At 47.2% G+C, this 15,983-nt stretch overlaps 2 protein-coding genes across 8 annotated transcripts in view; one reads left to right on the top strand and one right to left on the bottom strand.

Moving 5' to 3' along the window:
• PDE1C (phosphodiesterase 1C) overlaps positions 1-15,983 on the bottom strand; it is a 537,291-nt gene that overhangs the window by 453,509 nt on the left and 67,799 nt on the right. The window lies entirely within an intron of this gene.
• LOC113912027 (protein CEBPZOS-like) lies at positions 11,699-11,920 on the top strand. The gene has a single exon (XM_027575061.1). It carries the CDS (start codon positions 11,699-11,701, stop codon positions 11,918-11,920), a length of 222 nt encoding a protein of 73 aa, XP_027430862.1.

Consider the following 15,983-nt stretch of genomic DNA (forward strand, 5'->3'; position numbering starts at 1 on the left):
TACAGACATGAGTTTCCCGGGCCCTGAGCTCAAATTATTTCCTCTTTAGACATCATAGATCTCTAAAGAAAGAAAACAGACCAAGGTTTGTTTTCCCCCAAAATATTTGCTGCAGTGATGGGCTGCTTTTAAAGTAGGAAAACCAAGACCACTGCAATTGCTGAAAACACCAGCAACCAGTAAAATGTTCAGCTTGGAGAATGAGCATTTTCCCTGCGGGAAGGGAAAGGACACAGTGACATGTGACAATTGCAGTCACAATTTTACATGCAGCAATGACTGTTTCCTCACGCAAAAGCTTTTTCCTCCTCTTTCCACCACCCTATCCAAGGATGGGAATTGCTGACCCAGATCCAAGTCACACCAGGAGAAGCAGGAACCCAGATCTAGGCCAGTGGGTACCAAGAGAGTTGTCTCTACCCAGAAGGAATTTGAACCATGCCAGCAGTATTATTTTCCTAAACGCAGACCCAGTGCCACACTCCCTCACTCCAAGGTCTCCAGCGATGTCCCAACACTTACAAGGCCCAATCCAGCTAACAGGACCTGGCATCGAACACCTGCCCCCATCTATTCTTCTAAGCTCATTCTATTTGCCAGAGCATCCGTCAGTCACGTGCTCTAAACTGACAATTCCCAAACACCCTACACACCCTCTCTCCTCCTACTCTGGTTCTTTTTGCTCCCTCCCCGGGACACCCCTCCCCACTGCCTCACCTGCCAACTTCTACTCATCCTTTAAGATTCAGGTGGAGCCATTCATTTCTGAAAAGCTTCCCTGACTCTTGCCACAGCTTCTCCATCCCATAGATCTCTGCCCATACACCTAACTCCCCTCCCAGAGCAGTGGTTCTCAAACTTCGGCAGGAGTCAGAACCACCAGGAAGGTTTGTTAAAAAACAGATTGCAGCATTTGTTAAGATGCAAATTTTGATTCTGTGAACCTGGGGTGGGGCCTGAGAATGTGCATTTCTAACAAGTTCCCAGGTAATACCGAGGAGCTGGCCTGGGGACCATATATTGAGAACAGCTCCTCTCAATTACAAGCTACCCCGCTCAAGACAAGGAGCATAATTGTTCATCTTTGTATTTCCAGTCTTTTGAACACTGAGCAAGTGCCACGCGGCATAACACATAGGTCAATATTTTTAGAACTAAATCAAGTAGACTAAATCGATACCACGGCCAAAGATGTCTTAGTAGACCAAGAACATAAGACTGGCTTCCAGAGGACTCTAAAAAGTCCCAGGTGTGTTGTTCGGCCCCACAATGATTTTAAACAATTACTTGTCTACATTTAAAAAGCAAGAGATTTCAGGGTCTCCTGGGTGGCTCAGTCGGTTAAGCATCCAACTCTTGACTTTGGCTCTGGTCATGATCGCAGGGTTATGAGATCAAACCCCACTTTGGGCCCTGTGCTGGGTATGGAGCCTACATAAGATTCTCTCTCTTCCTCTGCCCCTACCCAACCCCCTCTAAAAAAAAAAAATCAAGATATTTCAAATATAAATTTAACTTGTCAGCTTTTCTCAATAACTGAATGGCTGTCCAATTCACAGGCCAGCAATGGATCACCACTGAGACGCCCCCTACAGGTGGTTCTGCCTCCTGCATGCTCAGGAGGCAGCTCTATGAGGACGGCACTGGATGTTCTATATTCTCGGCATGGTCCACAAGGCAAATGAAAACAAAAACTGTTTAAAAGCCTAAAGAATGAAACTAAAACTCAACACAGACCAGCACTACAAAAAGTGGTTGTGGCCAAGCTTGCTGAGCCCTCTGTCCCCAGCCCACAAACTGCCCAGGCACACTCCAGAGACTGCTCAGACACATCCGGGCTTCTTGACCAGCACAGGAGGCCTCGTTCGTGGCTGTTTGCCCTTTATTTTAAATATATATATATACAGCAGGTCTTAACAACAAAGTAGATGTTCCATTTATCAGATGCAATCAGAGCTTGAATTTGACAAAATCTCATAAAAGTAATTATGAGGATTTAAGGAAAATTATCCACATCAATACTGTTGGTCAAAACACCCAGACCAGTATATATCGATTCCATTGACATTGAATTGTAGGTCTAGGCTACATGTCTATAAAGGCACAGAGAAATAAGGGGAAGGATGTGTACCAGATATATTAATAGTTATTTCTTCTGTATGCTGGGATTTGGGGAGATGATTTTTAACCTATTTTATACTTTTCTGCATAAACCCAATAGTTTATGATACTCGCACACCATGTTTATAATCAGGAAAAATGTTTTTATCAAAGGGGTAGAAAACAATTGACTATTATTTGATGTACATTAAGATTTTAGATACTGTGTGTGTATGTCTATTTATTTATATAAGTTATGTTTTAGATTCAGATTCCAGAGCAGGCTTGGATCACAGAATCCAGGGGATTTTCCATCTCTAGTCCAAGAGGATTCCCTGTAAGACTCAAGAAACAAATCTCCCACTCTGCTCTCCAGGGAGTTCCACAGTTTCTAGGTCAGGGATTTGTAGCCCTGGCCGCACATTAGAATTACTTAGGGAACTTCTTAAAATCCTGATGCCTAGGCCACACCCCAGCCCAATTAAACAGAGCCTTGGGGATGGGACCCAAGCATCATACCTATTAAGCTGCTAGCCGATTCCACTGAGCAGCTGAGAAGTACTAATAGCTGGTGTAACTTCATACATCTTTATCAAAGCAACATTCAGGAAGGAAGGTGTGGCTCAAAGTCTTTCAAAAGTAATTACCCCTATTCAATTCTTCTTTTCAGGATGCTTTTGTTTTGTCATTAAAGTCATGAACAGAGACATGCCTCTGCTTTAAGAAAAAATCAACTGTTAAGACGGCAAACATAAGTATGGGGACCCATTAGTGAGCAACTCCTCACATTATAAAGGGTTTCTTATAAAACGATTGCCTCCAAACTTCCACACGTGTCCTGAGCATCAACTATGAGCTCAGCACTGGGCAAGGCCCTGGGTGGACAGCAACAGTTGATTTCACTCAGTCTTGACATACAAATAAGTTAGGGGGAAAAGCAATGCCTTTCAATCTGGGTTTATCCCGGCCTGACAAGCTTGGGAACTGACTTAAAATGATAATGATGATGATGATCCAGTTTCGTTGGTCCCATCCCAGAAACACTGAATCAGAATCCCTGCAAGTGGGGACAGGAGTCTGGGTTTTAATCAATTGCGTAAGAAGCTACACTCACATGTGAAAAGCAGCATTCTAAATGAAGTGTGCCCCTGGTATGTCTGTTGTATTGCTCCCCCCACCAAAAAAAAAACCAAAATGGCCAGAAGCAAATCTTAAAGGAAGGGCTTGCCATGGAGACCATTGGGAGGGAAGCAGGAGAGACAGGAAGTTAACTCAGAAAAATGAGCACCCCAGCCGCAGGCAATGAAGGTGGTACTGATGTCCCAGCTCAGCTACAAATAATCCAGGCCATCAGAACAGGAGGGAGGGTGGTCCAAATAGTTGTGGTGGTGGCCTGGGCAGGTGCACACTGCTTTGTAACCAAAACTCGCACCAAAAACACTGCCACCCTTGTTTTGAAAGCTCTGGCACCTGGGCCAGTATAAACGCAGCTGGGGGGCTGGGTGCCAGGGACAACACACAGTTAGCAAGCAAGCTGGGAAAAGAGTCTGGCTTCCTGAAGGGAAATCTGCCCAATGCAGATTCTGTCTGCTGCTTTGCCACAATCTCTGAGGTCAGCCCAGGGACCCTCTTGAGGTGAGGTCCTTTGGGAAGCCTGGTGGGCTGGAAAGCCAACACAAAGGACTCCCAGAGAAGAGAGCCTTAGAATGAGGTTCTAGGTACCTTCCTAAGTTACTGTAAAAGATGCAGCTGACTGGCCTCACCTCACACTGCCTCCAGCTTGCAAAACCCAGCAAGGAAAACTGGATGGGTGCTGGGGAGAAACAGACTTGGTCATCTTTGCGTAGCTGTCCCCTTCTAAGTAAGGACTTCGGTGATCACATTACTAAGATCACAACTCCCGACTCCCCCTCTTCCTCTGTCCCCATTCCCCTTCCCTGCTCTATTCCTCCCCACAGCACTGTCACCTTCTCATATGCTCTGTGCTTTCCTCATTGGGCTCATTGCCTTCCTCCTTCCACTACAATGGATTCTCTGGACGAGCACCAGGGAAGAAGGCCATGATCATGATCATACGATCGTGGTGATGTGATCCAAACTCAGAGCATGGATTCTCTGCCAGTGAAAGAACTTCTACATCCCCAATGCCTAGATGCCTGGCACGCAATATTTATCATACGGATCAATGGCCAACCTTCTACCAACCTACCATGCAGAGTGCAATGGGGGCCAAGAATTGGAAGGAGACGTGGAGGGGAAGGTACAAGGATGCTAGCATAGAGTGAGCACTTCTATGTGCTGTAAGTATCAACTGAGCCCTTCAGAAATATTTAGAAATATTTGTCAAGCACTGACTAACTGTAGATACCAGGGAAGGCTGTGAACAACCAGTCCCGGCCCCTGCCTTCACACTGAGTAAGATTGCCATTCCCATTTGATACAGAATCGGGCCACTGGAATTGAGAAAGGACAGGTAACTTTTCTAAGACAACACGGTTGTGTGGCAGAACTCCAATCCAAAGCCAGGTGTACCAGGCTCCAAAGTCTGTGTTCTTTCCATTTAGCCTCTCTGCTTTCCACAAAGGGTAGGCAGATAGGAGCCATGCTCTGGAGAGGGCTACATGGGGAGAAACGTCTTAGTGAGGACTGCCCCTCTTCCTCATGCCCCTAGCCCCCGTAAGAGCCACCTACTGGCCTACAGAGAGTGGAGGAGGTCACCTGCCTGAGACCTCCTACCTGGCACAAGCCCAGAGACTGTCAGTAGAGAGGGGTCCTTCTGTTAGGCGGGTGCTAACGCCAGGACTCACAGCAACGGCATCCAGAAGAGCGAGACGCCAGGCAAAAAGGAAGGAGCTTCAGTGCCTTGTTCATGCAAGAGCCCCAGCTACCAGCGGACTCCCTAACCGTCTTCTATCCTCCCTAGGTAGAAAATAGGGACAAGGGAATAGCAACAGGAATCAAATTCACGGGCGCCTGGGTGGCTCAGTTGGTTAAGCGACTGCCTTCAGCTCAGGTCATGATCCTGGAGTCCCAGGATCGAGTCCCGCGTCGGGCTCCCTGCTCAGTGGGGAGTCTGCTTCTCCCTCTGACCCTCCCCCCTCTCATGCTCTCTCTCTATCTCATTCTCTCAAATAAATAAAATCTTAAAAAAAAAAAAAAGCATCAAATTCACGTTAGCATGAGAAGCACAACAACTCAGAAAAACAGCCCCAGGAGGCCTATTCTCTTTAACGGGTGAGGAAACTGACATTCCAAGAGATCAAGGGACTTGTCCAAGATCAGACCAGAGCTAAGCAGCAGAGTCAGAAACGTCATCCGTGTCTCCAGCTCCGAGCCCAGCATTCTCAGGAAAAGGGATGCAGTCAATCTCTTTAACTCCCACATCATGGGGTATCAAGGGGGAACTAAAGTGTCTGGCTTCCTTTTCCGCCGCTGGATTTGATAAATATCAATGCCTGACAACCCCAGGATCCATTTTAAGCACAAAAATGTAAAAGCGCTGAGTTAAGAAGGCTTCTGATGCCCAGTCTGACGTATTATCAAAGCCTGCGGTGGGCGGGGCAGGGGAGGCTGGAGGGGAAGGGTGGATGGGTACATGGGAGAGTCCCTGCCAGCTTACATTGCACATCAAAGGATAGGGCCACAACATGTATAATTCACAAAGATAACTGAGTTAAATACTTATATAAAACATGTTATTGGGGTTGCTTAAGATGAGAAATGCTCACTATAGAATAACTAAGGACCAGACTAAGTACAGCTCATCCATTACCTAATTTTATCTTCACAGCAACTCTCTGAGGATCCTGCTATATTTTCCCATTTTCCAGATGTGGAAACTGAGTCTTTGAGAACTTACGTAAATCGCCTGAGATGAAACAACTAGTGAGGGGCAGATTTGGAAATTGAATCCAGTGTTACCTTACTCCAGAGCCAGTGCTCCTAACCCTTGTGCTGTCCATCACACTTTCAACACCTGAGTGTTAGTACTGTTTGCTGAGCCCGACTACCACCCAGACCTGGTGGGAGAGGCCCTTGTCTCCTCCCCACTTGGCCTCAAGTTAGCAGCTCGCAGAGGAATGCACCCTGCTCTCCTGTTCCTTAAACAGAACAGAGCTCTGCAATCCAGCTAGAATTTGTGCCCAAACAACATAAAAGACATCACCACCCTTCAGCCTGTTCCTTTTCCCCCTTCTATATTCAGAGATGCTCGGCATCGCCTCATTATACCTTCCGGGCCAATTTGGGTGTCAAATCGACTCTGAATCAAGCTCTCGCATAAAAGAAAATAAAACCAATTTGTAGTGATGACTCACCAGGGCTGATAATTTGAGAGTGGCAGGGATGGTGCACCTCCCAGGCCCTTCTCTCCTAGCGTAATGGGCAAATCCTTACAGAGGGCAAGGCTTGCCTGCCAGAGGGCAGAACGGCTCACTGGCTCACTCAGCCCAGGGTGCAATGAAACACAGACAGAAGGAAAATCATACAAGCCTTTGCCAGCCTGAGAAGACGCTTGGGAAACATATCTCCTTTACTTATTTTTTTTTTAATTTGGAGGAATCTGGGTCATGTGGGAAGACTCATGCAATGTATTTCTTTCTTCCCTGGTCCTGATTTTATACATTTGTTTATTTACCTATATCCTACCTTGTTCCACAAATGATATTCTATTTCTATTTTGCTGTATGCACCAATCCTTTATGGAACAAAGTGGGATATTAAGAAAAAGTGAAATTTATTATTTCAATCACTTCCTTGCTTCCTTTTCTTGATCCCTCTTTCCAAGTTGTCGGGTTTCAAACTGACTTTTCACGGTTTCAAACTGACTTTTCACGGTTTCCTGTGACTTAGAGCAAACAACTAATTAACCTCTGCTGAGTAACCCCTGAGCCCCCTCCTCCCCATTGCCGTGCTGGATGCAAGGATGGACCTTGGGTGGCCAGGAGTCCAGCTGAAACCAAAAGGCTGGGCACAGAGCTTCCTGACACGGATTATTAGAGTTGTTGCAATATGAATGTATCACGGTGCCTGGTATTTCTGTGGAAACCACCTGGCCAAGGTACGAGGCCCTGACCTCACAGAGCCTGAGGCCGAGTTGGGGAAACATAATATTAATACACGACCTGATCCAAAGTCTGTTGAATGCTAAATGAAAGGTCCTTGTTCACAGAAGAACAAGAATCAGAACTGTATGAGATTAAAATCCAATATCAAGCTGTCTGTTCAAACTGTTCACTAATTACAGTTCACTCCAGACAAGGCAAAGAAAAGTACAGAGAAGAGGAAAGACACGAAAATATAGGACACCTCCACATCATGCCAGGCACTGGTAGGAACTTTAGGTCCATAATTTTCATTTAATGTTCACACCAGCCCATGAGGTGAGTATTATTATCCCTATTTTCAGATGAGGGAACTGAGGCTTAGAAAAGGTAAGTAACCTGCCCAAATCAGGGCTAGTAAATGGGAAAGCTGGGCTTGAAACTCAGTTCTGTGAGCCCTTCTCTTTTCTTTGTAGTTCCCACAGCTGGAATGCACATTAAAAGGTGTCCAGTCCAACTCCACACGTCCTGCTTGGATCCCCTATAACATCCTAGACAAGTGGATGGCAAGCTCATGCCTGAATCGCCCCTAGGGATGGGAGCATACCCCCTCTGGAGACAGGCTCCTTCACCTTTAACCTGTCACACAATCTTAGAGGGCTCTTCGTGATGATGAAATCTGAGGGCTCCATCAACATTCGATGACAACTCCTAGCCTCAAGCCCCTTGAGCCCTCTCATCCCCGGACTGACACACCCAGCTCCCTCCTCATTTGACAAAAATAACTGGAGGCCTTCACCCACAAAAGTCAAGTCACTTAAATCATTGCCAAAAAAAGAGAATATATGTGTTATTTTTTTTTAAGATTTTATTTACTTATTTGAGAGAGAGAGAACAAGAGAGAGCACAAGCAGGGAGAAGGGCAGAGGAAGAGGGAAAAGCAGACCCCCCACTGAGCAGAGAGCCCGACGCGGGACTTGATCCTAGGACCCTGAGATCATGACCTGAGCCAAAGGCAGATGCTTAACCGACTGAGCCACCCAAGTGCCCCTATATGTGTTATTTTAAATAAGCCTCAGCAACCGACTGCTTAACAACATTCACCTTCACAATGATCTTCAGGCTAAGCCAGATCCCCATCTTCTCAGGAGATAAAAGGAACCTGGGAACCATCTTCTGGACTGTATAATCAGGAGCTGTCCAAGACCAAGCATTTTCCAGAAGGCTGCTGCCTGAAGCACCTCACCTCAGACTTTACTGTGCATAAAAATCACTTGAGGATCTTGTTAAAATGCAGATTCTGTTTCAATTGATCAGGAGTGGGGCCTGACACTCTGCATTTCAAACAAGCTCCGAGGTGATGCAGATAGTGTGGGTCCCAGAATCCCACTCTGAATAGCAAGGTGTTAAAGGACATAACCCACTTTGAAAAGGAACAGCCAAGCACACTTTCTAAGAGCTCTTTGGAAAGCCCCAGCATGGTTTTGAAAACGCGTACCTATGGAATCTAATGTCAAATTCCCTTGGTTTCTTTCAGCAGTTTTGTGAGAAAGAACTGTTCACAGCATGACTTTGAAACCTACTGAAGGACAGACACTGAGAGTGTATGCACGTGAGAGGGAGAGTCCAAGCAGAATCGGAGAGGGAAGCTCAGACCCCTCCGTGGGCCTGACAAAGAACAGAGCTGAATGAGAAAATCACTCCCCACCCGGAGCATGCCGCCAGCAGGGTGCAAAGCCTAAAATGAGCAAAGAGCTCCCCAGATCCAAGGTAAGAAGTCAACCTCTAGCCAGGACTCGCTGGAGCTGCTCCATCTTCATGCACGCTCCTTGCAGGACCTTGAGCCCCAAAGAGCTAGTGTGCACACTCAGCTCCCGAGCTTGGCTCAGGCATGCACTGCCGGCACTGTTCTGTCCAGCAGCATAGATCATCACGCCCTTACTGACTGGCTGCAGGCTGAGCCGATCAAAGGCATCAAACAAATAAAACTAGACACAGGTCATTGTACCCTTGAACAGGAACTCAGATGCCCACTGGGCTGAGCTCCCCACAGCAGAGGCCGTGTCTGCCCATTTCCCTCCGGACTCATGCAGGGCCTGAACACAGGGCATCACCAGCTGAGTAAAGGGCTAGAGAAGGAGTGGAGGAAGCCAGGTCCGGCCATGAAGCCACAGAAGTGCTGGGACAGAGACCGGCAGGCTGCTAGGAGCTCTCCTCTTCTGCAGACACCAAAGAACCCCACTACCAACCAGCTAAAGGCTGGGTCTTAGCTTGGCAATTTATCTTCTCGGCTGGATGGAAGTTTGGGAACCATTTGGGGGGGTCACAAATTGGAGGTTCCCTCTCTCGCTGTCTCTCTTTGTGTCAGGTGTACTGAGCTTGGCAAGCAAGTGTCTAAAAGTAAATGATCTGAATTCCCTTGGGAACAGTTCGCCACAGTGGCATGAATCCCTGCTGCTCACACCAGCAGGGCTGCATCCCAGCTGCCTACCTGAGACACGTGCATTACGACTCTCAGACTGCACATGGCCAAGGAGAACTGTGTTTCTCCCAGAAATCTGCTCTTCCCCGGGCTTCCCCATCTCCATCAATGCCACCACCCTCCCCGACACTCCTTTCCCCACCACAGTTGATCAGGACAAAAATGTGTGAAGTTAACCTTATTTCCATTCCTCCCATCATTACCCACAGCCCTTCTGCCAATAAACCCTATAGCCCTTACCTCTAAAACATATCCTAACTCCTGCCACTCCTTCTAGCTCCTCTCCTAAAACTCTGGCACAAGCATCAAGGGCCCTTTGTTTAGAGGACCCCAACATCATCCCAGGGTCTCCCACTCCACTCTCACCCCTTCTCCGCCTGCCACCAGTCCATCAGACTGCATGGCTTCCCTGCTTAAATCGCTCCAGCGCTTCTCACCGTGTTCAAATCACTGCCTACACGTCCCTCCCTGATCTGACCTCCTCTCTTCTCCTTGTCTGCTAGTTGACTAAGCTGCAGCTACACTAGCCTCCTTTCTCCTTCCCAAAGCCGCCAGAACCGATTCCCATGTCAGTGCCTTTTCCCTTGCTCCCCCTGCTTGGAATGCTATGCTCCTGGTAACAAGGATTCCAATAGTATCGGCTCCCCTTCCAGGCCTTTCCATGTCCAGGTGCCAGTCTAAGCATTTTACATGTGCTAACTTACGCCGTTCTCTTCACGGCCCTTGGGGGTCGTGCTATCGTTATTCCCACTTAATAGATGAGGTACCTGAGGCATAGGGAGGTTAGGTCACCTCCCTGAGGCCACAGAGCTGGTAAATGGCAGAACCAGATTCATTACTGTGCAGTCTCGTTCCAGGGCCTTGCTCTGGAGCCACCACATACCCTGCCTCTTACAGATCTCATCCCTTGCACAGAAGCCCCCTCACCTTTCAGGTCTCAACCCAAATGGCAGGGCCCCAGAGCCTTCTCTGACCATCATCTTCTCTCAAGCACCTGTCAGTATCTGGAATTAAAACACTTCTCCATCACAGACATGAACACAAGAAGGTATTAGCTCCCTGAAGGCAAGCTTCCAGCAGCCTTATGCTCTGTATGCCCAGAACTCAGAATAGTGCCTGGCACAAAGTCCCCTCAACAAATATGAACCAGCCTACTGCCTGGCTTATGTTACCGTCTGGCCTCTGAAGGCTTCTGAGTTTTCACTTTTCCATCTTGTCCTATCTTGTATATTATCTGTAGTCTCCCCATGGCCTGCTCCACAGGACAGAGTCCATGCCCGGATGCCAACGCACAATGTGGCCCCAGCCCCCTGCTCTGGCCTCAGCCCCCACCATTCCCCACACACCCCTGCACACCAGCCATCCTGAGCTCTCCACCTGTGGGTCCTACTCTGGACGCTTTTCTACCCCAGGCCTTTATTCATGCCCTCCCTTGACTTTCATGTCCTTCTCCACTTTTTCCAACTAACGAATGCCCACTCACACAACAGGGACCAAATGCAACCGCCCCCAGTGAAAAAGTCCCTCTGTGATCCTGCTGCTGTCCTCCTGACACCAGTTTTCTGTCACAGCAGGTGGAGAGACTGCAGGCTTTAGAGTCAGATGGACCTCACCTGGAATCCTGGCTTCTCTGCTGTGTTACCAAACCTCTCCAAGTCATTTTGCTCATGTGCACTTTTAAGTCACAATACTTACCTCTAAAGGCTGTCAGGGTGGAAGATGAAATTTGGGGAACACTCAGCACCATCTTAGCACACGATCACGATGAGATGCTCAACGAAAGGTAGATGATAGTGTCAGTGTCATTTCTTTAGGGTCTACCTTTCCAACAATATGTGTGTTCCATGAAAGTAGGGACATGCTCTTAATCTCCTTTTTATCTTCACAGCTAAGTGCACGCATGACATATGAATCTCAGTAACCATCTACTGCAGAAATGCATGAATTTGTATCTTGGGATTCTGGTTCCAGATAACTCTGGAATCACAGGAGGTCAAAACCTTGCTCTGGTCCTTTCGTTTTAGTACTAATAAGGAAAAAAAACTGAGAGATAGCTGCGTGTAAGCACCTCAGGATGGCCTGCACTATGGAAACAGTGGCAAAGATCTTTAAAGGAGTTTTAGTAGTTGAACTCTTGGGTGTTTTTGGAGCATATTTTTTGTTTTATAAGATGAACACAAGCCAAAATTTCAGGCAAACAATGAGCAAGAAATTTCCCTTCATCTTGGAAGTTTATTACAAATCCATTGAACAGTCTGGAATGTACGGAGTCAGAAAGCAAGATCAAGAAAAATGACTGAATAGCAAAAATTAGGACCAGTCATCGTGTTCAGCCTCCCATCTAAGCCGTTTGAGACCTTTGTGAGGGAGAAGATGAGCACACCACATTGCAGACTCCTGGCCCCACAGAACAAAACAGGAACTTCTGGTCTGCCATGGCTCACAGTCATTTCCCATCCACTAGGCAAATCCCCTGCTTTTGTTTGTTGCTTTCCTTTGGCATTTATTATTAAAGACTACTGTTTACAAATAAAAGACTAGGAGAAGAAAAAAAAAAAAACTGAGAGATGGACGAAAACTGTGCATACAAGATCTTACGTTAGAAAAACTGACTTAGAAAAGGGGGCGAGGAGGACCCAGCTGCAGTGTCTGGAAGGAGGTGGAAGAGGACAAGCTGGAGATGAAGAGCACTCCCAGCGAGCTGGCCATCGGAGGCCAACTTTATTAATTAAGAAAAAACTATTAAAACATACTACAGTCTACTGGTCAACCAGCAAGAGATTAAGCATTAAGAGCAAACTGATCGTTATCCATTTTCAGAGAGGGCAGTTGCGATGCATCAGTTGCATGTAATACCCAGTGCTCATGACACCAAGTGCCCTCCTTAATGCTCATCACCCGTTACCCCATCCCTCCACCCACCTCTCCTCCAGCAACCCTCAGTTTGTTTCCTATACAATTCCCTCTTTCTCTTCCCAGCACACACACCGATCTCACATCCCCTGACTGCCTACAGGATCGTAGCAGTTTTTACCTTCTCCCTCTTAAGGTTTTTCTGCTAATGAGTTTGGAGTCTAGCTAAGGATTGTAATGAGCACTATGACAGAAAATTCCAGGGTACTCTTAGAGAGAGGAAGGTTGTAGGGGTGCATATTTTAGATTAGGGAGCAGAGTAGGACTCCCTGACGAAATTAAATATAAGCTCATCTCTTCATGGTGAGATTTGAAAAAATACACTGCCTTAGCATCTCCACCATTCCCTCAGCCGGCCTCTGCACAGCCCTGCAAAAGGGAACCTCAAAAGAAAGGCCAAAGACAAACACAGCCAATGGGAACAGTTGTGTCTACTCACTTTGGGCAGGGTGTTAGCAAAGCTACCTTATGAGAGTCATTTTCATAGGACTGCAGACCTTGATGTCCACTGTGGTTTATCACTGATAACACGGTATGGAGACAAAGCTCTGCATTTAGGATTCCAGGGCTTGATGTGAATGCCAGCCTCTCTCTGCCTGGTCCTGACTCCCTCATTCAGCCTCTCAGGGCCAGAGCTGCTTCTAGAACACAGCTTTAAAAGCAGGATACATGTCCTGCCTTCCTCACATTGTTGTTTTAAGAAAAGGCTAAATGAGCTACCTTATAAGAAAACACTCTAATTTATAAAGGGATGAGGCTTTCCACAGGATTTCTGTTCACACTGTGAAATTTTATATTTCAACTAATACAGAAAATTTCAATGTTTTACTCCCCTGGACAAACACTGTGATCCTTTTATTTATCTCTCTATGTGCTATGAACCGAATGTTTGTGTGCTACGAACTGAATGTGTCTCCCCAAAATTCATACACTGAAGCCCTAATATGATGGTACTCAGAGGTGGGGTCTTCGGGAAGTGATTGGGTCATGAGGGTAGAGCCCCCATGATGGGATTAGTTCCCTTATAAAAAGAGGAAGAGAGATCGCCCCCTCTCTTTCTTGGCCATGTGAGGATACAAGAAGGCAGCCATCTACTAGTCAGGAACTGGGCCCTCACCAAGAACTGGACCCACTGGTGTCTTGATCTTGGACTGCTAGGCCTCCAGAACTGTGAGAAACAAATGACAAATGTCTGTTGTTTAAAGCCCCCAGTCTATGGTATTTTTGTTATAGAAACCCAAGCAGACTAAGACTAAGAGATCGTATTTTTTTAATTTATTTATTTATTTTTAATGAATTAATTTACTTATTTATTAATTTATTATTTATTTTAGAGAGAGAGAGCATGAGTGGGGAAAGGAAGAGGGGGAGAGAGAGAATCTCAAGCAGACTCCCTGCTAAGCATGGAGCCCTAATGTGGGGCTTGATCCCAGGACCCTGAGATCATGACCTGAGCTGAAACCAAGAGTCAGATTTTTAACCAACTGAGTCACCCAGGTGCCCCCAGAGTCCGTATTTAAAATAAGTAGATATGATTAGTACAACAAAGATTAGAAGTGCAGCCAGGTGAGAAGATGAAGGGGGCCTGATGTGCAAATTGACACAGGATGGTCAGGTAGGGCCTCTGATGAGGAGATCTGAGCAGGCACCCACAGGAAGTGGGGATGTCCAGAGAAAAGCACAGCAGGCTGAGGGGGCAGCAAATGCAAAGGCCCTAACGTGTAAGGTGATGGCAAGAATGCACATTGCCATGCCCAGCACATAATAAGCATGCAATAAGCAAGAGCTATGTGATAATGACTACCATTCTCACTGAGGCCAAAACAGCCAGTTTCTATTGGTGAATGAGCCGAAGCCAAGGAAACCCAAGGCACCACAATGCTAGTTAGGTCCCCATTGGATCACAGCCTCCAAGTCAGAATTCAACTGTGGGGGCTCTTATCCTGCTGCTACTGAAAAGAGCCACATGGGGGCAGAGGCCGTTAAAGAGTAGTACCTGCACAGGAGGGTGGCGGATTCACTCTATTTTGTCCTCGATTGGATCCTACCTCTTCCACACTTGCCCTCTCCCTGGCCCCAAACACAGCCTCTGAGGAGAAGAGGTCGCTGCAGGCGTCAGATCACACAGTCACTCAGCTCCCACGAGTTGAACCCCTAGTGTGCGTTCAGCTCTGGGCCAGGCACTGGGGACACAGAGCTGCATTGAGGTGAGATCTTTGCTCCCGGGGTGCTCACTATTTGGTGGGGAGCAAGGGGTGGAGAAAAAACTGGTTGAAGCAGCACCAGGGTGGACCTCAGTGCAAAGTGCCCCGAAGCACAGAGGAGAGAACATTCTTAGGGAAACCCACCTTGCCTCCCCACCCCAGGCTACATGAGGACCCCTCATCATATGTTCTCATTGAACCCCCTTCCTTTCCTTCCTTTCTTTCACAGCATTTATGAAAATTGTAATGGAATCATGATTTGGGGGATTAATATCTATCTCCCCTGCTAGACTGTGGGCCCCATGAGGCAGGGACCTTGTCTGTCCTGTTCACAGCCACATTCCCAGCACCTAACACAGGGCTGGCATGTGGCTGGGGCACAGGAAGACACCATAAATAAATGAATGTGGTGGAACACCAAAACACTGAATTCTGTTATGCAAACACGCTATCAGCCTCCAAGATGGTTCCCCGGAGCCTCGCCTCCTCATGCTCACACCCTTGTGTGTTCCCTTCCCACAGCACATCAGGACTGACCACACGATGAACAGATTACTGTAAACGGGTGCTGTGTGACTTCCAAGTCCTGGCCATAAAACATCGCTACTCACACCTGGCTCTCTCATGGATCCTTTACTCTGGGGCAGTCAGACAGTCAAGCCATGAGGATCCTCAAGCAACCCTATGGAGAGCTCCACACGGTGGAGAACTGAGCCCTCCCGCCAAAAGCCAACATCAACTGGTCAGTCATGTGAGTGAGCCACATGGAAGCAGGTCATCCAGCCCCAGTGAAGTCTTCAGAGGACTATAATCCCAGCTGATGTCTTGAATGTGGCCTCATAAGAGACTGTGGGCCAAAACCCACCGAGCTAAGCTGCTCTCTTCCTCTTCTTATAAGGACACTAATCCAGGGTGCCTGGGTGGCTCAGTTGTTAAGCATCTGTCTTCGGCTCCGGTCACGGTCCTGGGGTCCTGGGATCAAGCCCCGCATCACACTCCCTGCTCAGAGGGAAGCCTGCTTCTCCCTCTCACACTCCCCCTGTTTGTGTTCTGTCTCTCGCTGTCTTTGTGTCAAATAAATAAAATCTTAAAAAAAAAAAAAATAAGGACACTAATCCAACCACGGGGTCTACACTCTCATGACTTAATTACCTCCCAAAGATGCACCTCCAAATACCATCACTTTGGGCTTCAGCATATGATTTTGGGGGGACAAAAGTGGCAGTCCCCAAATTCAAAGGC

Source organism: Zalophus californianus, chromosome 12, assembly GCF_009762305.2.
Source record: "Zalophus californianus isolate mZalCal1 chromosome 12, mZalCal1.pri.v2, whole genome shotgun sequence".
NCBI lineage: Eukaryota > Metazoa > Chordata > Mammalia > Carnivora > Otariidae > Zalophus > Zalophus californianus.